The sequence below is a fragment of the Cnephaeus nilssonii genome (assembly GCF_951640355.1).
Source record: "Cnephaeus nilssonii genome assembly, chromosome: 21".
NCBI lineage: Eukaryota > Metazoa > Chordata > Mammalia > Chiroptera > Vespertilionidae > Cnephaeus > Cnephaeus nilssonii.
In genome coordinates this window covers 35,602,121-35,624,349 of record NC_137092.1, presented here as the reverse complement: position 1 = coordinate 35,624,349, position 22,229 = coordinate 35,602,121, and the positions used below count along the sequence as shown (strand labels likewise).

The following is a 22,229-nucleotide window of genomic DNA, read 5'->3' as shown; positions in this document are numbered from 1 at the left end:
TCCTGCTCCAGGTGCAGGTTGAGCTTAGACACCCTTGGCTGCCTTTTCTGCTGCGTCCCTGACCTCTGACCTCTCACCATGCCCATGGGGAGGCCTGTTCTCTTCTTTGGCCTCGGACATGCCTGTGGCCCACTTGCTTCGAACCATCTGTGGGCCCACGTTTCCTGCAGCCTCTCCATGTCCAGCACTATGAACCCCACAAACAGTCAGCACACACGAATGGGGGCTCACCTTCCAGATTCTTCCAGCGATCAGCCAACATGTGGAAATGGCTGGTTTGAGGAGCCACATAGGGGGAAATTATGCCACCCCACCAGTCCATGGTGGCATGGCTTTATCCCCGACCCTGGATAGCACTCACCCCCACTAAAGCAACCCAGTGAGACTGGAGCCCCCAAAAGGTGCTGCCTCCCCGCTGGTAGGAAGCCTGCTGGGCTCCTGTCCCGTCCGTCCCTGGAACTTCTTGACCACGTCCCCATCTCCTCCCTGGCCTGGTCCCCTCCCTCCCTCCCATCCCCTGAGCCTGTCTGCCTCGCTCAGCACCCACACACCCTCCGGCTCCTGCCCCTCAGCGCCGTGGCGTACAGAGTAGAAAATAATAATCCTGAGAAAACGAGACAATGGCCACACTTCCTTCCTCGCGGGCTTTCTTACACGTGAACACGCGTCCAGTGAAAAGCATTGCCAAGTGCTTGCACTCCAAGATACCTGCAGGGATGGGCTGGCCGGTCCGCCTCTCTCTGTGCCCTGCATCCTTGGATACTCTCGGAGAGGGAGGTGGAACTGGAGTCTCCTCTTGGTTCTCCCTTGACCCCCTGAGGGAAGGGGGTGGTCCCTGTGCGGACCCTCCGGGGCAGGCTGGGGGTGGGCCCTGCTCTGGTGGCCTCCGCCCTCCAGGGACCTGTCCATGGGTGTGGCCGGGGGTGGGGGGAGGACGGGCTGGCTCTAACTCGGGAGTCCTGCGCGGTGTCTTCTCCCTCTGCTGCCAGGACGGCCGGACAGACCCCGGGACCTGGAGCTCACCGACCTGGCCGAGAGGAGTGTGAGGCTGACCTGGATCCCAGGGGATGATAACAACAGCCCCATCACAGGTCAGCCAGGGCCCTGCGCTCCGGGCCAGAGAAGAGGGTGGGGGCAGCTGGGAGCTCGGAGGCCTGGCCCTGGTGTCGGGCCCCGTCCGCCTCACTTGGCCCGTGCCCTGGGCTGTTTGCAGACCCCACGGAAGCCATGTCTCCCTTTCGGTGTCTTGATAGGAATCCTCCCTGAGCCTCTCTCTACCGAGGGAGGTTATGGAGAGAATGAAAACCGTGGGGCATGCTTTCCGGAAGAAGGCAGCTGACTCAGCCCCTGAAGCAGCTGACTGTCTCCCTTGCCCTCAGACTATGTGGTCCAGTTCGAAGAGGACCAGTTCCAGCCAGGGGTCTGGCACGACCATTCCAAGTTCCCAGGCAGCGTCAACTCGGCCGTCCTGCACCTGTCCCCGTACGTCAACTACCAGTTCCGGGTCATTGCTGTCAACGAGGTCGGCAGCAGCCACCCCAGCCTCCCATCCGAGCGCTACAGAACCAGCGGGGCCCGTGAGTACAGAACCACCCGAGGGCTCACCCATGGTGCTGGGACAGGCGCCCTGAGCTCCCACTGGGTGCCCCCAGCCCCCAGCCGTGCAGATTTGGGCAAGTTTCTTAACGTCTCCAAGGCTTGGTCCCTCATCTGTAATATCAGCATGGTGCCAGAGGGGCTGCTGTGAGGATTCCATTTGAAATGCGAGCACTCATTTAACTGTCATTTTTATTATTACTAATGTCATTAATAACGTCGATGGTCTGCTTGAAAGGGAAGAGCTGTGGCAAACACTTGCAGCAGGAATGTGTAACCCGGTATTTTATCAGATTTCTTTTCCTGGGTAATATTTAGCATTCTGAAATCACACTGGCTCGTTGACATCCCCAAAATGTTAAATGTTGGGATAAACCCGCCTGCTATTAAACATATTTAGCGGCTAATCCACGAAGGGGATGATCCACGAGTTGGCTATATGGGCATCTGAAGTATGAAAAGCCTCATGACAAGTCTGTCTGAGAGGCATTGCATTGGAGAGGGGTTAACGAGCTAGGCAGGCACGTCACACACGTGAGACATGGCAGAGTGTGTTCTGTTGCCCATGAGATGGGAGTGCAGAGAGACACAGAGGAACAGCGTGGGAGAGACCAGGCGGGGGGCGGGGGGGGGGGAGCAAGGTGCTCACCACTCCCTGGACACATTGGACTTGAACTTCGTGTCAATTTGGGTTCCAGCCCCTGAGTCCAATCCCAGCGACGTGAAAGGAGAGGGGACCAGAAAGAACAACATGGAGATCACATGGACGGTGAGTGTCCCCCAGCCCAGCCTCGAAGGCAGCAGTGTGCACCTGGGACCCCTCACCCTTTATGCCTTTGACACCCCAAGGCCCCAGGTGGCTCAGACGGCCTGGCTGGTGTGGTGGCCACTCGTCTGCGTTGGGCGTCCAGAAACCAAGCGGGAGTGTGTCTAGACATGATTTAAGACAGGAGAGAGGAGCAGAGGTGGTTGGGGGCAGTCTGGCAAAACCATAGAGAACCAGCAAAATAAAATGGGCTTCTTTCTTCAGAAGAAGGAAGGGTTGAGGCCTAGCCGGTTTGGCTCAGTGGATAGAGCTTCAGCCAACAGACTGAAGGGTCCTGGGTTCGATTCTGGCCAAGGGGATGTACCTCAGTTGCAGGCTCCTTCCCAGCCCAGGCCCAGGTCAGGGCGTGTGCAGGAGGCAATCAATCAATGTGATTCTCTCACATCGATATTTCTCTGTCTTTCCCTTCCTCTTCCACTCTAAAAATCAATGGAAAAAATATCATCAGGGGCCCTCAGTTTGGCTCAGTGGATAGAGTGTCAGCCTGCGGACTCAAGGGTCCCAGGTTCAATTCCAGTCAAGGGCATGTACCCTGGTTGCAGGCACATCCCCAGTAGGGAGTGTGCAGGAGGCAGCTGATCGATGTTTCTCTCTCATCAATGTTTCTAACTCTCTATCCCTCTCCCTTCCTCTCTGTAAAACAATCAATAAAATATATGTACATTTTAAAATATCCTCGGGTGAGGGTTAAAAAAAGAAGAAGGAGGAGGGGCTGAGGTTGGACTGGGGACGATTGGGCATAAACACTGGGCTCGCATTGGTGTTCTGGGTCCTTTCACGAGATTGCTGGGCGTGAGGAGAGGCCGGCGGCTGGCGTTGTCAGCGTAGACCTTCTCGCAGTCAGGGCTAGAGAACTCCAGGCCAGGTTTGAAGAACCCCATCTTCACTTTGGTTCACTGACTACATTTCCAAATCAGAATTGGATGTGTCACCTCAAAATGACTTCTTTAAAAAATATTTTTATTGATTTCAGAGAGGAAGGGGGAGGGAGAGAGAGATAGAAACATCAATGATGAGAGAGAATCAGAGGTGGGTTGCCTCCTGCATGCCCCATACTGGGGCTTGAGCTTGCAACCTGGGCATGTGCCCTGACCAGAAATCGAATCGTGACCTCCTGGTTCATAGGTCGGCGCTCAACCACTGAGCCACGCCGGCCAGGCATCAGAATGACTTGTTTTCAAACCACGTCCTAGTCTGAGAGAGGCAAACTTGGCTGCTGAAATGCACTTCTGTGCTGCGGCCATGCATCATGGGAACAGGACACACAGTGTTGGGCGTCCAGACCATCCCCATCCTGCTGAGGGCCTGGTCTCCCAGCAGCCCCAGCAACGGGGCCTGGCCGATCCCAGACCCCAGCACACCCACGGGGCTGTGCAGGGTCTGCTCGAGGTCCACGCTCCTTCCTGTACTCTGGGACTGCCTGCGGGGGCAGGCCCTTAGGGAACAGAGGGCAGAGCTCCGCCCACTTTGAGAAGGCTGGGGCCTGTCGGGAGGACAGAGCAGACCTGCCTGTACTTGGGAGAGCTGAAGTCGGCTCTGTAACTCTGAGTTCACGGGCAGGAGGCAGGCAGTGGCTAACCCAGAGCTCATGCCTTTCTGACTTTGGAGAATATTATATTATCATCCATATTTTTTCTTGTTGCTCCACCATAGGAGAGGGTCCTGTCCAAAATAAGGCTTTTGCTCCCTATGCACTTGCACACGTGGGAGTCACGGTGATGAGGTCTTGGGAGACGCCTTTGTCACAGAAAATCTATGGGCTGCTGGGTTCACTCGGCTCTTGGAGGACTCAGTGAGGGTGGGGGCTGGGCAGTGTTGGGCAGATCTGGAGGGGTGCCTGGGGGAGAAAGAGACGAGCTGTGGGTGGGTCTGGGCCCCCCACCTGCCCCTCCACCTCTGCCCTCTGTCTCTCCCCGCCCAGCCCATGAATGCCACCTCCGCCTTTGGCCCCAACCTGCGCTACATCGTCAAGTGGCGGCGGAGAGAGACTCGAGAGACCTGGAACAACGCCACCGTGTGGGGCTCCCGCTACGTGGTAGGGCAGACGCCTGTCTACGTGCCCTATGAGATCCGAGTGCAGGCCGAAAATGACTTTGGGAAGGGCCCTGAGCCAGACACGGTCATCGGTTACTCTGGAGAAGATTGTGAGTACCTTCCCCCTGGCCCCGACCCAGGACCCTCCCAGCTGGGCTGCATAAGGGCCACGCTCACAGACTAGGAACCTCGGGGTGGGTCGTGGGACTTCCCAGAACTGGGAGGACAGCTAGTTCCCGGGAAAGAGGAAACTGACCTACGTAGCAACAGATGGGCCCTTATAGTGTTGGGAGCGGAAGTGTATCATCTGGACACCAGTTAAAATTACTCCGCGTCATCACCTGGTCCAGTACTCTATGTTATAGATGTGAACACAGACCCCGCGAGGAAAATGTGGGCCATATTACACAACAGCAAGTGCTGGGCATGAAAATCGAACCCAGGCCTTCTGGTCTGCCTATTGCCAGTCCTCACTGACTTCAGGACTGTGTATCCCGAGGAGCCATTAGCTCCACCCAGGAAGCAGGGCCACAGGCCAGACTCCTCCCCCGGCTCCCCCGGGCAGCCTTCAGGGATGGAGAAGGTCTACAGAGCCTCAGACTGGAGCCACCCAGACCAGCCTCCTGCCAGCATTCCCAGGATGCTCTTGGCCCTCAGAACTGAGCATAAAAAGAGAAGTCCCTTAGGGGCTTGCACGGGGTGAATCAGTGAGATTCTGGGCATATATGTGGAAGCAGGTGCCTGGCTTCCCAGGCGGTGGTGGCTTCTTTGTCCCAGGACATCAATCCGATAGACAGCTGAGCAAGGCAGGAGAGGCAGTGGAGCATCACCGCCCCCCCCCCCCCCCCAGATCAGGGTGATTTGTACCCCAGTGGGTCTGGGTCTGATCTAAGAAGAGATCATGGGGTGACTGGAAGGGAGCGGGGCTGGGGAGAGTCTTAGGGAGGAGTGGAGTCACAGGGGCAACACTGGAGTCAGGAGCCAGGCCAGCAATGTTTGAACAGTGAGATGGGAAGAAGTGAGGGTTGGGCCCTGTGCTCCACTTTCCTGGAGGTGATTGTGGATTGAACCCACTTGGGAGATAAGCAGGGCAGGGAGGTGGGCATGGGGCGGGGGGAGGGGGAGGGGGCAGGTCAGCAGGCCCTCTGTCCATCCCACTCCTCATCTCCGTGGTGGCAGACACTTCTGGACAGGAGACTGCTGGATGGCAAGTATGGAATGGGCAGCATCTGGTCATGAACTTCATGGACCGCCCCTTAGTCGCCATTGCATCTGTCCGCTCTGTGGCCTCTGCTCTGATGGAGTAGAGGGGATGAGGCGAACTGCTTCTGCAGCAGAATAGAGAAAGGGGGCGGGGATCAGTCATGGGGGAGGGAGTGGCCCTCCCATTCCAGGTGGTCATGGATAAGGTGCCTTTATTCTGGTGGTAATGTTTCCTGGCAGGAAGCAAATGCCACTCAAGGCGGACTATCCTATCTAATAATAGACAAATATGCAAATTGACCATACCTCCGACACATCCACAAGCCACGCCCACCATCCAATCAGAGCGAGTATGCAAATTAACCCAAACCAAGATGGCTACAGCCACAGAGAACAAGGTTTCCCAGGTAACAGAGGAAGCCAAGCTTTCTGCCAGCTGTTGCTGGCCTAAGCCTCCACTCAAGCTACAAAGTTTCAATTATAGAAGGTAAACAAATTCAAACAAATGGCGGCAGAATGGAGCTTGAGAGAGCAGGCCAGGGTTGCCGCCGGCAACAGGGGAAGCAAAGCTTTCCGCACACCCTGGCCGGGCCCACCCGCTTAAGGCAACAAAGTTTCAATTATAACCCCAACACAAATGGCTGCGGGCCTCGGAGGGAGCCCCAGGCTTGGCTCTGCTCCAGGCTACAAAGTTTCAATTGTAGAAGGAAAATAAATTCCAGATACCAGGGCCTCCACTTTCGTTGCCAGGGGGCGTGGCCCGCCTGCAAACCACCACAGGCCCCTCGCTCAGGCCACCCCACGCCCCAAGGGAACCCCACCCTGATCAGGGACGCCCTTCAGGGCAAACCAGCTGGCCTCCACCCCTGTACCAGGCCTCTATCCTATCTAATAAAAGAGTAATATGCAGATTGGTCATCACTGCAACACACAATATAGCTGCCCCCATGTGGTCAAAGATCCTGCCTCCATGTGGACACAAGATGGCCACCACAAGATGGCCAGCAGGAGAGGGCAGTTGGGAGGCACCCGGCCTGCAAGGGAGGGCAGTTGGAGGTGATCAACCCTGCAGGAGTGGGCAGTTAGGGGTAACCAGGCTGGCAGAGGAGGGAAGTTGGGGGCAAACAGGCTGGCAGCAGAGTGGTTAGGGGGTGATCAGGCTGGCAGGCAGAAGTGGTTAGGGGCAATCAGGAAGGCAGGCAGGCAAGCAGTTGGGAGCCAGCAGTCCTGGATTGTGAGAGGGATGTCCGACTGCCCTGGGATCGGGCCTAAACGGGCAGTCGGACATCCCTTGAGGGGTCCCAGATTGGAGAGGGTACAGGCTGGGCTGAGGGACAATCCCCCTCCGTGCACGAATTTCGTGCACCGGGCCTCTAGTTTCTAATGTAAGCACAGGGCCCGAGGGGAAACAGCACAGTATGGTGACCACCTGGAGGGCTAGGGGCTGACCCTGAGCCTTGAAGGGGCAGCAGGTGGGTGAGTCACCATGCCATCGAGGGCCACCCACAGGAGCCATGGCCTTGGGCAGAAGAATGCAACGCTGTCAGCCGTCAGCCCCACAAACAGGCGGCAAGGGGCATAGCTACCTCTCCTGCCCCAGGATCTCCTGTTGGGCAAACCCATCCAGAAACCTGAGAACAAGCGAGCCCAGCTGACTTGGTCCAGAAAGGGCAGCCTCCTGGGACATGGAGCAGGGTGGGGAAGGGCGGAGAATGGAGTCGAGGGGCAAATGGAGACTACCCATCACGTGAGGGTAGCAAATCCCTGCCCTCCTACCTGGGCTGCCACCCTTTTGTTCTGAGCCTTTCCCCACTCCTCCAAGTGCAGTCGGATGGAGGAGACAGAGCCCTTGCCCTCAGGGTCCAGAGCGGGGTAGAGGGTATGGGCAGCAGAGAAAAGTCGAGGGGAACTTGGGGTCCTGGGGCCAACCCTGCCAGCATAACCTGCTCTCTGTCCCAACACATTGCAGATCCCAGGGCTGCACCCACTGACGTTAAAATCCGAGTCCTGAACAGCACAGCCATCAGCCTTCAGTGGAACCGCGTCTACTCCGACACGGTCCAGGGCCAGCTCAGAGAGTACCGAGTGAGGAAGCCAGCTCCCAGCCCCGCCTAACCACCCGCTCCATAACCAGGGCAAGGGGTAGCAGGTGCAGGCCAGGAGATGTTCGGAAGGGGGCCTCGGGGTAGCTATGGAACCCAGAGTTGATTCAAGAAGATGATGTCTAGGGTTAGCTCCTCAAAATTATACTCATATACATACATGGACACACACCCCCAGGTGTGTCCTGCAATGGATATGCTGAGAGAGGCTGCTCAGCAGGAAATCATGTGAAGGGCGGTGGCTTGGGTGGATGTTGCATCACACGCCATGCCTGTAAGGCGTGAGTGGATACACGCACATTCATACACGGAAGCTCTGTGGAAGCACCTCTGAGCTACACCCTGCCTGCTCCTAATGGTCCCCGCTGGGCTGCTTGCCTCTCCTGGTCTGATTTTGTGAAGCCCCAACTAACAGGTGTAACCGCTAAAAGGGTGCAAAGGCCTTCCCTGTGGTCGCAGCCACGCCAGCTGACCCAGCACAGGGGTCATCCCGGCTCTTGGCTTCTGGTCTTCCTGCCTGGGAGCGGTTTCTGTTCAGTCTTCTCTCTTCTTTGAAAGAGTGAGCTGAGTTGCGGGAAAGGGAGAGAAAACCCAGGATAGGCAAGGCTCTTCCTAGGAATGGCTCTGTTTGAAAGTGGCCTGGGAAGCGAGGGAGGCTGTAGCCACGGGATGCTCACACAGGTTCTGTGACCTCAGAGGTCATTGGTGGAGCGTTGGCTGGTGGACCATCGGGGGCAGAATGGAGGGGAATGAATTTGTAAGTGGGGGAAGGCAGGCAAGATGATGTACACACTTGAACGAGCTCTCCCCTAACAGTTGGCTTGTACCTTTAACCTCCTTGCCTGGAGGTTTTTCTGGCTAAAGGTCCCATTGGGTGCCCTCTTAAGTCTGGACTTCCTCCTTATCTTGCCGATGGAGGCCTAGGTGGCGTGGGTGTGGCAGCCTGACCTGGCGCTTCCTACCCACTGCTAATCAGACCTTGTGTCACACACGCTCTGAGCCTTACCTGTGACACTGCCACCTCCCATAGGCCATCCCGTCCCAGCTCTTGCCACCAGGCTGCCTGGCATGTCACTGACTTGGACACCGATTCTAAAGGTCTTCAGACAATATTAAGAGCAACATTTGACTTCAAAGGGTTAAAACAACCCTTTCTCATAGTCAGACTTGTGGGGGTAACCCGCTATTTTTCAACTCCTCCTGCCGCCAGGCTTAAACCGTACTAATCCCGCTCAGGGGACTCGGCCTCTGAGCACAGGACAGAGCTTGCCACGCTTGGACCCTTGGCCGGTATTTGCGGTTTGGGCACAGACTCCCTGAGCAACCTGGTCCCCAGCTTCGAAATAAGGCTCATGGTGGAGCAGCGCGGCTGTGAGCCTGGCCAGCTTGCCTCTTCTCCAGAGAGGCGGTTGAAACCACACGCCCTATTGCTTGTTTGACATCAGTTCAGACTGGCTGGTGGCTGACGAATGGGGACTGTCGGCCACCTCCCCGGCCCTGTGTGGCGCTGATGCGTTCGTTTGGGATTTGGAGCCTGTGGCAGCAAAGGGAAGACCGGTCACTCCCACCACCACTAACCACTAACCCAGCTCTGCCTGGCGCCCCCTCACCGGCCTGCTTCTGTCCTGAAGGCCTACTACTGGAGGGAGAGCAGCTTACTGAAGAGCCTGTGGGTGTCTCAGAAGAGACAGCAAGCCGGCTTCCCCGGTGACCGCCTCCGGGGCGTGGTGTCCCGCCTCTTTCCCTACAGCAACTACAAGCTGGAGATGGTTGTGGTCAATGGGAGAGGCGATGGGCCTCGCAGTGAAACCAAGGAGTTCACCACCCCGGAAGGAGGTAGGTCTGACCTGCAGCGCTTCAGGGTGGGGCAGGTCACGGCACCACCTTCAGGTGGACATGGAGCGGCCCGGCTGTGGCGTGGCACGGACAGCACCAGTTGACCTCTGCATGACCTCAAGGAGCTGATGACCTGTGAGCTGAGCAGCTCCTACCATCCCCACACAGCACCGTGTCACCTATCCGGCCCGCCCTGATGAGGTTGTACCTCCAGAGAACACTTGTGTGGTCTGATGACGTAATTCCAGACGGGCATACAGACGGACGCCCAGGGCACTGCGGGAGCCCGGGCTGCCTGCCACCTGAGGCTGAAGCGCTCAGTCACCCTGACCACCCAGAGGCATCGGTCAGTGGACCAGCAGCCAGGACCTGCACAGCTCTCACCTCTGCAATCAAGAAGCTTTCGCTGAGGTCGTTGGCCCGCGGGAGCAGTGGCCCTGCAGGGGGTGCCTGCCGACTGCAGGTTCACGGTTGCCCTGGTCCTGGGAGGCAGACCCCTACGAAGTCCCCAGTCCGTCTCCTGTTCTAGCCAATCTTTTCTCGTCAGCTTGGCGCTTTCTTCGCCCGTTTCTGTTTCTCCTCCCTCCCTTCTCAGCTGTTATTTTCCTCTTCTCTTCCTCCTCTCTCGACTCTCCTTTGTTCTTCCCTCTTGCTTGTTTTTTAAATCTATTAATTTTAGAGATAGAGGGAGAAAGAGAGAGAAACATTGATTTGTTGTTCCACTTATTTATGCATTCATTGTTGATTTTTGTATGTGCCCTACTGGGAATCAACCCACAACCTTGGTGGATTGGGACGACGCTCTAACCAACTGAGCTAACCGGCCCGGGCCCCTCTTGCTTTCTTTATTCCTGTCTTTCCCTCCACCTTGTTTGTGTTTGTGTGTGTGTGTGTGTGTGTGTGTGTGTGTGTGTGTTTTAAATATGTTTTCAGGGAAAGGAAGAGAAAGAGAGAAACATCAATGATGAAAGAGAATCATTGATCTGCCTCCTGCACACCCCACACTGGGGATCAAGCCTGCAACCCGGGCATGTGCCCTGACCAGGAATCGAACCGTGACCTCCTGGCTCACGGGTCAGTGCTCAACCACTGAGCCACACTGGCCAGTCTTGTCTTGGTTTTGATCGTGAGCCTCCCCCCATCTCTCCTGCCCCTCACCTGTCCACGTGCTCCATCTGGGCTTTCTTTCCTCTCCCCCTGAGCCCAGCACCCTCAGCTCAGACTTGCGGGCCTGCTGCTGGGACCTGCAGGTGAGAGCCCTTGTCTGAGGACAAGGAGCCTGGGCCTGGGCCTCCGTAGGAAACAGTGACCGTCGTTTCCCTGCCTGCGGCGTGCTCTGCCCCTCTTGGAGGTATCTTTGCAGCATCGGACCTAACGTGCTCAATCCACGGCAGTTGCTACAGGAACCCTCGATTTACTTCTCCCATTTAAACAGAGTCGGAACCAGGCTTGTCCTGAACTGGGGGCGCCCATCCTGGATGGGCCGTGGGCTCTGGCTTGGCAGCTGCCTAGCAAGGGGGTTGCCGGATCAGCGCCTTCATACTTGTGCTTTGTTTTGTTTTCCTCATCCTGCCCGCCCCCTCCCGCTCCCCTCACCTCCCCCACTCTCTTCTCCTTCCCCAAGTACCCAGCGCCCCCAGGCGCTTCCGAGTCCGGCAGCCCAACCTGCAGACAATCAACCTGGAGTGGGACCACCCGGAACACCCCAACGGCATCCTGACTGGATATTCTCTCCGATACGTGCCCTGTACGTTCCGCTCTGCTTGCTCTTAGCTAATCTGGGAGTCAGGAGCCCTATGCTCACCACTTTGCCTGAGGACCCCAGGGGTCCTGGGGTGTAGACAGAGGGCACTGCCAGGGGAACAGTTCCCCCAGAATTAGGGGAGGCAGTTGAGACCCAGCCCTGCTTTCCTAACACAGGTCCCTCCAGCAGGGAGCTTCTGGTTGCCTGTGAGACATAGGGAACTTCTGGTCTAATGAGGGGTCCGACCCCAGTCCTTGGGGATCCTATAGTCCCAACATCTACAAGTCTAGAAGAGGGCTCCTGCCAGCACTCGGCCACTCAACAAGGGGTCAGTTATGGGAAGGCGGCTGTATGGAGACCTGTCGAGAACTTGGAGTGACCCCATCAGGACCTAGCCTCAGGAGTTCAGTGTCACCCTGCAGGGACAGGAGTGTCCTTACATTTGAAAAACATGAAGCCCTCTGCCCTCTAAAGTAGGCGATGTTGCCGCTCAGTGGGACGCTCTGGAGTCTAGGGCTGGGTATTGTTAACGATTTTAACTCATTGCGGACAGATCACGAGAATTCTCGTGTTTCCTGTTCTAAGGCTTGTGACCAATCACAATAATTCTTTAAAAGGATATTAGCTTGTAAGAACATGTAATAAATAACTTCAACATGCAATGGGTATTCAATTTTAAAGCATGCCTTTAACATTTATGTAAAACGTTTTTTGTACTCGTTCAATAGAAACTTATCTGGCCCCTGGGTAAAGCTAGCAATAACGCTACTGGTCCGCAATAGGTCAATACCCAGCTGTGTGCTGTGTGCTGCCCCAGATCCAGCCTGGAGTGACCAGAGATGATGTACCTTCAAGGTACACTGAACAGGCTTTTTACAAAGGAAGCATTAAGTAGACGCTCTAGTGCAAGCATGTCAAACTCAAAGGCCAACACGAGCCAAGTAAACCAGGCCTGTGGCCCACGGGCCGAGAGTTTGACATGCTTGCTCTAGTGGGTTTGCCCTAGTTCTGTTTGAAAGGAAGAAAGAAACCCATAAGTTCTGTCCCGTTGAAAAGGCTTGGGGATGGTACACGGAGTCTTTCAGAATCAGCCGCGTAACTTTGCAGTGAGCCCGAGATCACAGGATGAGTGAAAAGTAGCAACCCTGGTGTGTCCTCCAACAGCAGAAAGGAGCCCCTGCCCTGCACGCTGCCTTTGCCCGAATCTCCCATCCCCCGAGCCGTCAGGTGATCACACGGGGCGGGTTTCACCGTATCCCTTACAGCTGAGCCGGGAAGGTTTGCAGCTGCAGGTTATATAACTGATTGCGGTCAGCCCTGCCGAAGTTCAATTCCACGTGCCTGTCTCTCCTCAGTTAATGGAACCAAACTAGGAAAGCAGATGGTGGAGAACTTCTCTCCCAACCAGACCAAGTTCACGGTGCAGAGAGCAGACCCCGTGTCACGCTACCGCTTCACCCTGAGTGCCAGGACGCAGGTGGGCTCTGGGGAGGCAGTCACGGAGGAGTCGCCGGCATCCCCGAATGAAGGTAGGTGCATTGTGCGGGCCTCAGGATGACGGGGCCCAGCTAACGCAGACGCCCAGAGAAAACTCTGACCTGGCCCCTGGCTGCCCGGCCTCCTGGGATGGAGGGGAAAGGAGGCTACAGGTCCTTCAAGGGAAGCAGGGAACCCGTCTTGTGTGCTGGCAGGTAGGTAGGTGCTGGCGATGTATGTGGACAACTCAGGTCCCTTAGACTTGTCATCAGACCCGGGTCCCCACTTTGCCTGGCGGGGGATACGGAAGAGATGAGAGAATGTGTTGGAAGTAAACAGGCTAATGAACCCCAAGGAACAGTGAAAGTGCTCGCCTGTTTAGGGACAGGAGTGTTACTACATTTGAAACGGGGTCTGCTCTCTGCACCTTGAACTTGGCCTGCATGTTGAGAGTGCCCACCCCGGCTCTGGGGACACCCCTTCTTTTCCCAAGGGCACGTGGGTTCAAGGAGGGAGGGGGGAGAGAGCCCTGACTGCAGCCACCTGCCCGGAAGCCGAGTCGATGTAGTCCCTCCGTGCAGCCTGAACTGAGTGAGTTGTCAGGCTGCGAGGAGGAAGGGGAGTTGGGAAACAGCCATTTGCCAAACCGGCTTCACAAAGAGCAAATGGGTTCATCTCCTGGGTCCTGGCGTCTTCCAGGAGCCTAGCAATCCCCGCCGGAGCTGCACCTGCCAGAGAGCTCCACTAGAGGGGGCTCCGGGCCCACCGGCACACGCTGACTAGTATCAAGGAGCCTATTTCCGGTTTGTGACTATGGAAGCTTTGATATCAGCAGATCCCGTATGAAAGGGGGGACCCCACTGCCTCTCCAGAGGCACAGTGGTCCATTCACAAGCCCATTTCTTGAGCCCCCACACTGTGAGGTGCTAGGCACTGTGCCAGAAGTGGGGGGCACTAGGTAGGAAGCTCACACCGTCTAGAAGGGCGACATCCATGACAATGCCCAGTTGCAGTTTAACATGAGGAATGTTACGTTCAGATGGGGCAGGTGCCGTGGTTGTGCTGGGGCGTTGAGGCTGCAAGGGGAGGCTCCAGAGGAGAGGCGGTGTGAGTGGGGGTCCTTGAGGCTGGCAGCAGGTTATCTATCGTGTCTCGTGCTTTCTCCAGAAGGCTGAGGTTCGGCAGCCCGATCCTGGCCCAGATCGGACCTCCAGAGAACCCTACCCCACCCAGGAGAGCACCAGCCCCTCACTCCCAGGGCTGCCAGGCCCTGCTGCTTCTGCTGCCTTAGCCTGGGGCTCCCAACTCAGCTTCATAAGCAGCCCTGCACCCCTTCCCAGCGGCCAGCACCGGGGTGGGGGTTGGGGGGCGGGTGGAGGTGGGCGGCAGGACCTGGAGAAGGGCTTACAGTCCTTTCTGTGGTCCTCTCTGGTCTCGTAAACCAGGAGTGAGTCACGCCATAAGCTCCCCTCCTCATGTGGCCTTCCAACCCCATTGGGTGGTTTATTGGGGCCGGGGGACTTTGGGTAAGTGATACTGTAGGTGCTGTAATCCAAGGCCTGGCCCGACCAGAGGTGATCACTTGCTTGCTTACTTAGCTCGAAGGAGATACATAAGGAGAGCCTCTTCTCCTCCCATCTCCACCCCGGGATGGAACTCCGATAAAGACCCATTGTCCAGCCCAGTGACCACCAGGGAACGTTCCACAGCCCCCGGCGACAGGAGGACAAAGACTTTCTTCTCAAGCCAGGGATTTGCAGCAAAGTCAGGGATTCCTTTTAGGGTTCCGTCCACAGTTGGGTTTCTGATTTCACAAAGTACAGCTGGTGGGAAAGAACGGGGCAGCAGGGCAGGACGGGGGCCTCGGGGCTCTGGTCTGTCCCAGCTCCCAGGCCTTCCCCGGCTTGAGAGAGTGTGGGAGGGCTCAGCCAATATGCTCCCCCTTCTCCCATCCACCTCAGCGTTATCCAGCGTCTCCCCGCTAAGATCCCAGGACCATTCCTTTGTCTGGGGATGGTGTCCTCCTACACCACCTGCACCCTCAATTCCTGGCATCTGGGAGAATCACCCCGCCTGCTGCCTCCAGGCCAGCCAGCCAGGGCGGGACATCCTCTCGGTGAAAGGCTTAGGGACATGGCTCTCTAGGTGGCCTGTGCCTGTCACCACCTCTCAGGTGATAGTCCTTGAGTAGAGGTAGAACCAGAGTGTATTGGAAAAGCCTCCAAAAGCCAGGTGGAACGTTTTCTGTAGAAACGAACCAGAGCCCATTGGAGTTGAACATGAGCCCCGAACACTAGTCGGCCTCCGCAGGGCAGTGGCCAGCACCTGACCACACTGTCTGGCCAGGTTTGAGCCAGAGCCTTCTCCGCCTGTTGTCCTGTGGTTTCACCTGTATTCTGTTTTCTCTTCCCTCTCTTATCCTTTCTCCCTCTCTCTGGCCATCTTGGGCGCTGTGCTCTGAAGCTACTCCAACCGCAGGTACTGTACCAGCCGCGGAGGTAATGGGCATGGCAGGGGAGTCACAGGTGGAGGCCAGCCCAGGCGGAGGAGGAGGGAGAGGCTCGGGAGAAAGCATGCTCCAGACTCACCCTTTCAGGGTCGGGCAGCCAGACTGTCAAGGAGGATGTGTGTAGAGGATGGAGCCGGAGTCAAACACATCCTCATCCCTCCCCTTACTGTTTCTCTGCCCCCTATTACGAAGGGGGATGACTTAGAAGGGGCCCCCCCGCACATGGGCCCCAGACCTGTTGTCTGGAGCTGCAGCCTTCTCTGAAGCTGAGTGATGGCTTCCTTGCACCACCTGGGCCCGTGACATCTCAGAGCCCAGAGAGAGGGTCACGGTCTCCAGGGGGCCCCTGTGCCCCGAGAAGGCATGCTGCACCCCGGGTGCGCACAGCTAGCTCCTGTCCTCTGGTCAGGCTGCATGCCCTGAAAGGGTGACACTGTGCATGCTGGCCTTGCATGCTGCATGGGGGCCCGGCACCAGCTCGGCCACCTCCCGTGGGTTCTGGTCAGGGAGAACCAAGTGAGCATATCTTTGGACGGAGGCAGGTGCTCCAGGATCTGGAGTCTCTGGGCGCCATGGGCTGACGGTGCCCTCACCCTTCACAACCCAGCTTCCAGGAGTGTTCAGCGTTAAGAACGGCCTCCACTCTCGTCCTGGGAGGCTGGTGCACACAAGGGAGGCGCTGGGCAGGCAGGTCCCAGCTTAGAAGCTGACCTGCTAACCAAGTTCCTCCTCTCCCGTCCTCCTGTGTGGGCTTGAGGCACATCAGAGGGGGCTTCAGCGCAGAAGGCCTCCCCTCAGCTGGAGACACTAGGCAGGGACCCAGGTGCGTTCCCCTGCCTCTGAGGCTGAGAACAAGGCTCACCTGGCAGAGCAAAGGGCTTGCCAGAGCCTCCTCAGGCTCCGGGCAGCGGGGAGAGCTGAGAACGTGTGAGGAATCTGAGGGTTGGTTTATGAAGAGGCTGCTACCTTGCCCGATTTGGTTTCCTGCCCACCTTCACGCCTTTACCCCCACCCCCATTTTAGGTTGATTCTATTTCTGTTGCACACCCTGCTTCCTTCAGTTTGCCTTTGTTTTGTCAGCCAGATCTGGGGGTGGCGTGCACCCATCCCCCTCCCCGCCTGCAGTTCTCTGGGGGTTGCTCTGACTTCTCGATTCACATTTGCAGAGGAGTCTTCTGGGCCTGTTTCAGCAGGTGCACGGGGCAGCCTGAGCAGGCTGAGTGAGGCTGAGACAGGGAGGGCGCCCGGAGAACCAGCTAGAAGCTCATTGGTCAAGCAGCTCCTGGCCCATCTACCCCACTCTGGCACCCGGGGACCCGAGGCAGGTGGGCCTGGCGGCAGGGCGTCTGCCTTGCTCACAGGGCATCCATGCCAGCCTGTGCTGCCCCTGTCCAGAGTGGCAGTTGCAAGGGGGATGGGTGTCGTTCCAAACGCCCCACTTTGCACTTCTGTCTAGAGAAGGTCCACGCTCCTGGTGTGCAGAGTGGGTGCAGGGTCTCTGTCCATCAGTCAGTGTGTTTCCAGGCTCCAGCTTCTGTGGGACGTGGTCGGAGAGGCCCTGCCCTTTGTAAGGAGCCGTGCTGGGCTCTCCAGCTGTTCGCCGCTTTCCATGCGTGAGGACCTCTACATAACCTGCAGGCAGCAGGCAATGGAGCCCAGTCCATGTTTCTGACGCGGACCTGATTCCCAGCCCACTGTTCCCTTCCTCTCACCCTCCCCAAACCTGGGTGGTTTTCCCCAAACGGATCTGTTGGTGTCCCACCCGGTGAAGATGATCCCTCTCCTGCTCCCTAGGACTGCTGCCCATCGGTCCTGGCCATCTGTGGTTTGGCCAGGCGGGCCGTGCACCATGTGGGCATTTTTGGACTGCACCTTCCACCTGGAAATGTCTGGAAAAGGCTGTCCTCATCTCTGACTCAGCTGAGATCTGTAATTGTTGGGTAGGCGGCCATGACAGGCCTGGGGCCTGGGCTCAGTTTTCTCCGTCTCCTACGTGGTGTTTGTTCCCGAACCTGGAGGAAAACCTTCGGCCACGGCTGAGCTGCCTCCAGGGTGCATCAGGCCCCCCGTTAGGTAGACACTGCCTTCAGGTCGCGGTCCTGGACTCCCAGTTCTCCATCCCCCTTCTTCTCAGTTGCCAGGCGGGTGGTCGCCACTGAGCACTGACCAGGTGGTTCTCCGGCCCATAGTGCCTGCTGAGGCCGGAGGTGACATCCTAGCAACTAGTCTGTCCAGACTGGGAGCCACTCCGTCCATAAGCCCCGCTCCTGGGCTTTATTTCCCTTCTGTCCTCTACCCCGCTCCTGCCCCAGGGCATGGCACCACCTGAACCCCCATTGACCTGAGCACTGGACATGTTCCCCAGGGGAAACCTTCCTTCTTCTTCCTTCTCCTCCCTCCTTCTCCTTTCCCCTGCACACACCCCTAAACTCACTCACCTGACCCTCTGTCACACCCCTAAACTCACTCACCTGACCCTCTGTCGTTCCTCTAAACTCATTCACCTGACCCTCTGTCACACCCCTAAACTCACTCACCTGACCCTCTGTCCTCCTCTAAACTCACTCACCTGACCCTCTGGCCCTTCCCTCAGAGCCCCTCCTTGCCTCTGTGCTCCCTGTCTCTCCGGCCTGTCCAGCCCTGGGAACGGAGACACAGCTAGTTGGGTGGTCAGAGTGCTTATTTGCCAGTTGTGACCTCAGACAGCTAAGGTTGCAACCGCCAAGGTGACTCCCATGATGCCTGGGAAACACATCATTCCTTTCCTCTCACGCCCCTCGGGGTCCCCTCTCACTGATACTGAGACTGTTGCCGCTGAGCCCAGGTAACCATCATCAGAGGGAGTCAATTCCTTTCCGTCCCTCTTGGCAAAGGGACCATCAGACCGAGGGGCAGGACCATGTGGAAGCACCCTCAAGCCCTTTGTCATTCTTGTCTCTGACCAGCAGGCCCAGGGAGAACTCGCTCTAACCCGCCTCTCTCAGCCTCTCCGCCCCTCAGGCCGCTCCCGGGGGCACACAGGGCCGCAGGCGTGAGCCTGGCTCTGTGAGTGTGAGCGTGTGTACTCTGCTTGCACGAGGACCAAGGGGCACGTGAGAGAATGGAGAGCGTGGGAAATGTAACTCCACTGTGTGTGGGCAGGGAGGCCCAGGTCTCTGAGCTACACAGAGTGGGATGATTTAAGTTAAAAGGGAGTCATTTAATGACACCTTTTAAATAATTATAGAAAAGGGAGGCCTGTGAACATTGTATTTGCCAGAAACTTTTAGAAAGTACACTATTAAGGAACCAAATTAGAGCAGTCCTGGCCAGGGCGGTCCATGCCTCTCGAGGCCCCTCCCAACAGCAGGAGCGGTTGTGTGTCCGTGGCCCATGGGTTTCCATGGCCGTGGGAGCCGCCAGGACCCCGCCTGGGAGAGAGCCGACCTTTGCCTGGTGGGTCTCAGGCTCTTCCATGGATGTGTCTGTCTATCTGTCTTGGTGGGTGGGGTAGATGAAATCCCTTCTGCTGAGCTTTTATAGCCCTGAGCCTTCCAGGCCTGGGGCTACCTGGCACTGAATATATCCTTGAATAATGCCTGTGAGAGGGAGATGACCCCACCCACCACCCCCACACACACCTTCCTGATGTCTTTGGGTTGAGCGGGGCTTGAGGGACATCCCACCGTCAGCCTGGCCTCTGCCCAGGAATCCCCGGAATGTGTTAGAGTCAGCTGCCCAGTGTGGCTTCTGTGGTCAGCACCCTCGGGGCCCAGCAATGCCTCTGATGCTACAAATAGGGAAGTGACAAGGGATTCAGGAACAATCCCTCCTCTGTGGGGCACTTGTAATATTGGAGGCCCAGGGCATGAAAGGGCTCTTGTTGAGGAAGCTTAGGATCTCTATTCTCCCCTGAGAAAAGCACTCTGGCCGTTTACTTCCTGGCTCCCTCCCTGACCTGGCCCCCTTTTACGGGGGTGGGGATAGTATGGAGATTTGCGGCAGGACCTCTATGCTTTGGGAGTTAGAGCTACCTATTAATGTCTTAACATCCGGCCTCCTGCCCCATTAGCATCCACACCAGCAGGTGGACTGTGATCAGACCACAGAGATGGAGGCGCGGCTCTGTCTCTGACTTGCCCCATCCTTCTTCTCAGACCCTCAAGCCATAGCAGGATTGGACCTAAAGGGCAGTAGCTTCCAGGACCCTTCGTAGAGGGAGAGGGCTTTTGGAAATGTGGCCACACATAGACTGAGCCCCAAGGGCTGACCTCCGGGGAAGGTTAGCTTTGGATGGAAGATGAGAGCATGAGTTAGCACAGATGGAAAGCCCCTGACGACTTGTGCAAAAAAGAAGACACAGCATGTATCTCGCTTGCGATTCTATTTGTGTCTGCTGTGGGCTGGGGGGAGGTGCTTCCATCCGTGCCCTTTCTCTTGTTCTAATGCAAAGGGAGAGGACTTGGGGTGCCTGGACCCCAGATGTCCTAGAGAGAAAGGCAGTTATTGCCGTCCAGGGTGGAATGGGGTAACTGCAGGGGGGACAGTCACTGGCGGAGGAGGGAGGAGAGGCCTGGAGGGTCAACAGCGGAGACGGGGAGAGGCACGGTGCAGGCTTCGCAGAGGGGAGTGTATCCTCTGGTGGCATTGGAATTCAGCAGGTGTGTGTGGGGCGGGGGGGGGGGGGACAGGTAATTTGGGGTGAGTGGTTGGGAATGGCCGGCTTCCCGGTGCTCCTGTAGGACAGGAACCAGCCGTCTGCCCCGCTCCAAGGCCAGGCTCCGGGTCTGGATCGACATGGTGCTGCTTGGCCTGTTATGGGTGGCGCCGGCCTGGGACCCCATGCCGTCGTCCTTGAGGTCTGAGCGATTCGTACGTGTCCCTTCCCATCCTCTTCCCTGCCCTTGGCTGGATGCATGCTGGATGCTTTGAGCCACACAGACCATGAGAAGAAAATGAAACGCACAGAGCTTCATTCTCTTCCTGCCACATGGCTGTGTCCTGCCCCTGGGACCCGGGTGACCCGGTCCGTCCGCACGCTGATCCCCGAGCTCCACCCCGTCGCGGGGCTGCCTGCCTTGCACGCGGGGGCCGTGTGTCCAGGCGGCGACGGCCAAACCAACCAGACTCGGCTGTTTTACATTTTCCTCTCAGCTCCTCCCACGTTGCCCCCGACCACGGTGGGTGCCACGGGCGCTGTGAGCAGTACCGATGCTACTGCCACTGCTGCCGCCACCGAAGCCACAACAGTCCCCACCATCCCAACTGTCGCACCTACCACCATCGCCACCACCGTCGCCACCACTACCACCACCACTGCCGCCGCCACCATGGAGAGTCCTCCCACCACCAGGACTAAGACACATGAATCCGGTACTGCCCGTTGTCCATGCTCCCGTTCCTCTGCCCACAGGCCTCCCGGACAGGTGGGGTCTGGGGTGTGGTGGCCAGCACCTCCCTTGGTTTCTCCTTTGAAAACACACACAACCGGATTGTCAGTCTGGTAGCCTAGGGGCACAGGGTACCCCTCGCCCTAGCCTCCGATCCCTGTCCTCGAACAGAGGGCCACACTCCTCAGGCAGGACCCCCGGGTCCCAAATGGTCGGGGTCCCTCCAACCATATGCCAAGCAGTCAGCTCAGGGCTGAGCCGCTCCAGGAGGGAGAGAGTGTGGGGAAGGACAGGGGCCTGACACTGGACAGCTGTCCCACAAAGGCTCCCTGCCCTGGCCATGTCGCAGCCAGCCTTGCAGCAGCGAGGGCCAAGGAGCGGGCAGTAGCTGGCCATGCCAGGGAGCTGTTCCCACAGCCCTGCTCCTCCCGGGCCCCTCTACCCCCAGGTCACACTTACACACTCTTCTCCTAAAACGTCAGAGCTTCCAGGAAACGGTATTGCCGAAAGGTGCTCTGCTCTTCCCACTCACACTCCCAGTGCCTCCACAGACACATATGGGGGCGGGGGGGGGGGGCGGGCGGGGGGAGAACAGCCTCTCCAGGGGCCCCGGTAAGGATCGATCCCAGGCTGGCGTGCTGGGCCCGGATACGTGCTGTTCCCGCATCACAGAGCCAGGCCGGCAGCTCTGTTCTTCCCACACGAGGAGACCCCTTGGGAATCCGGCAATATTTCTAAGAACCAAGCATCAAACACTCTTCTTACCACGGAGGGGAGGGCCTCTAGCTTGCAGAGCCCTTGGGCCACTGTAAAGTCCTGTGATGCCGCCGGAGGGCTGGCGGGAAGCACCCAGACCCTTCCCAGCAGCTGTTTCCTGGGCAGTTCCCTTCCCCGGCTGAGGCCGGCCTCCCACCTTGCCCACTTCTCTTGGCGTGAGCTGGGGGCCTCACCCACGTGTGTTTTCTTTAATTCAATTACACGGAGTGATGTGAACTGCAAGGGGGGGCAAGCTGTTCGTAGCTGACATGCCCCCCAGACCTTGAAAACGCTGACTTGCTTTAAAGGTGCAGGACCCAGAATTTAAACAACATACATGCACTTTAGGAAGTAGTTGGCTGAGGAGAAACCTGCGAGGCTGTTAGAAGCTGCCAGCAGCGTTTGCTGATCGATATTCTTTGGGACCCCACAGTGAGGTGTCTTTTGCATTCAAGTGGGGCTTCGTGTCCCACTTGAAAGCTTTGCGTTCACAGAATCGGTAGATAAGGATGAGGAGGGGGAGTGGGTCTCATTGTCCAGCAGAACCTTGCCTCTGGGAGGATTGGTCTTGCTGCCACACGGGACTCCTACTGCCCGACTTCTAACTGCCAGGGTCGCTGCGGAGGGCCTGGCCATGCCCCCGATCTTATCCTTGGAGCCTGGGGACAGCCCTCAAGCGTCCTCACTTCCCTTAATGCAGCAGAATGGCTCCAATGTCCAGGATTTGTAAAATAAATTCTCATCCTTATCAAGTCTTTCATCTTAGGACCAGACACTT

General features: G+C 57.5%; 1 protein-coding gene across 8 annotated transcripts in view; it reads left to right on the top strand.

The window, feature by feature from the left end:
* The window catches only part of NFASC (neurofascin), a 185,485-nt gene that overhangs the window by 140,649 nt on the left and 22,607 nt on the right, over nt 1-22,229 (top strand). For 6 of the 8 annotated variants that reach the window (XM_079761562.1, XM_079761560.1, XM_079761561.1 and 3 more), the window contains 6 exons: nt 990-1,091; nt 1,380-1,577; nt 2,295-2,365; nt 4,344-4,566; nt 11,222-11,344; nt 12,697-12,870. In XM_079761562.1, coding sequence (XP_079617688.1) covers nt 990-1,091; nt 1,380-1,577; nt 2,295-2,365; nt 4,344-4,566; nt 11,222-11,344; nt 12,697-12,870 — 891 coding nt within the window. Of the gene's footprint in view, nt 1-989; nt 1,092-1,379; nt 1,578-2,294; nt 2,366-4,343; nt 4,567-7,628; nt 7,745-9,392; nt 9,598-11,221; nt 11,345-12,696; nt 12,871-15,280; nt 15,296-20,459; nt 20,679-22,229 lie in introns of all 8 variants that reach the window. The other 2 variants (XM_079761564.1, XM_079761565.1) reach the window with 2 other exon arrangements.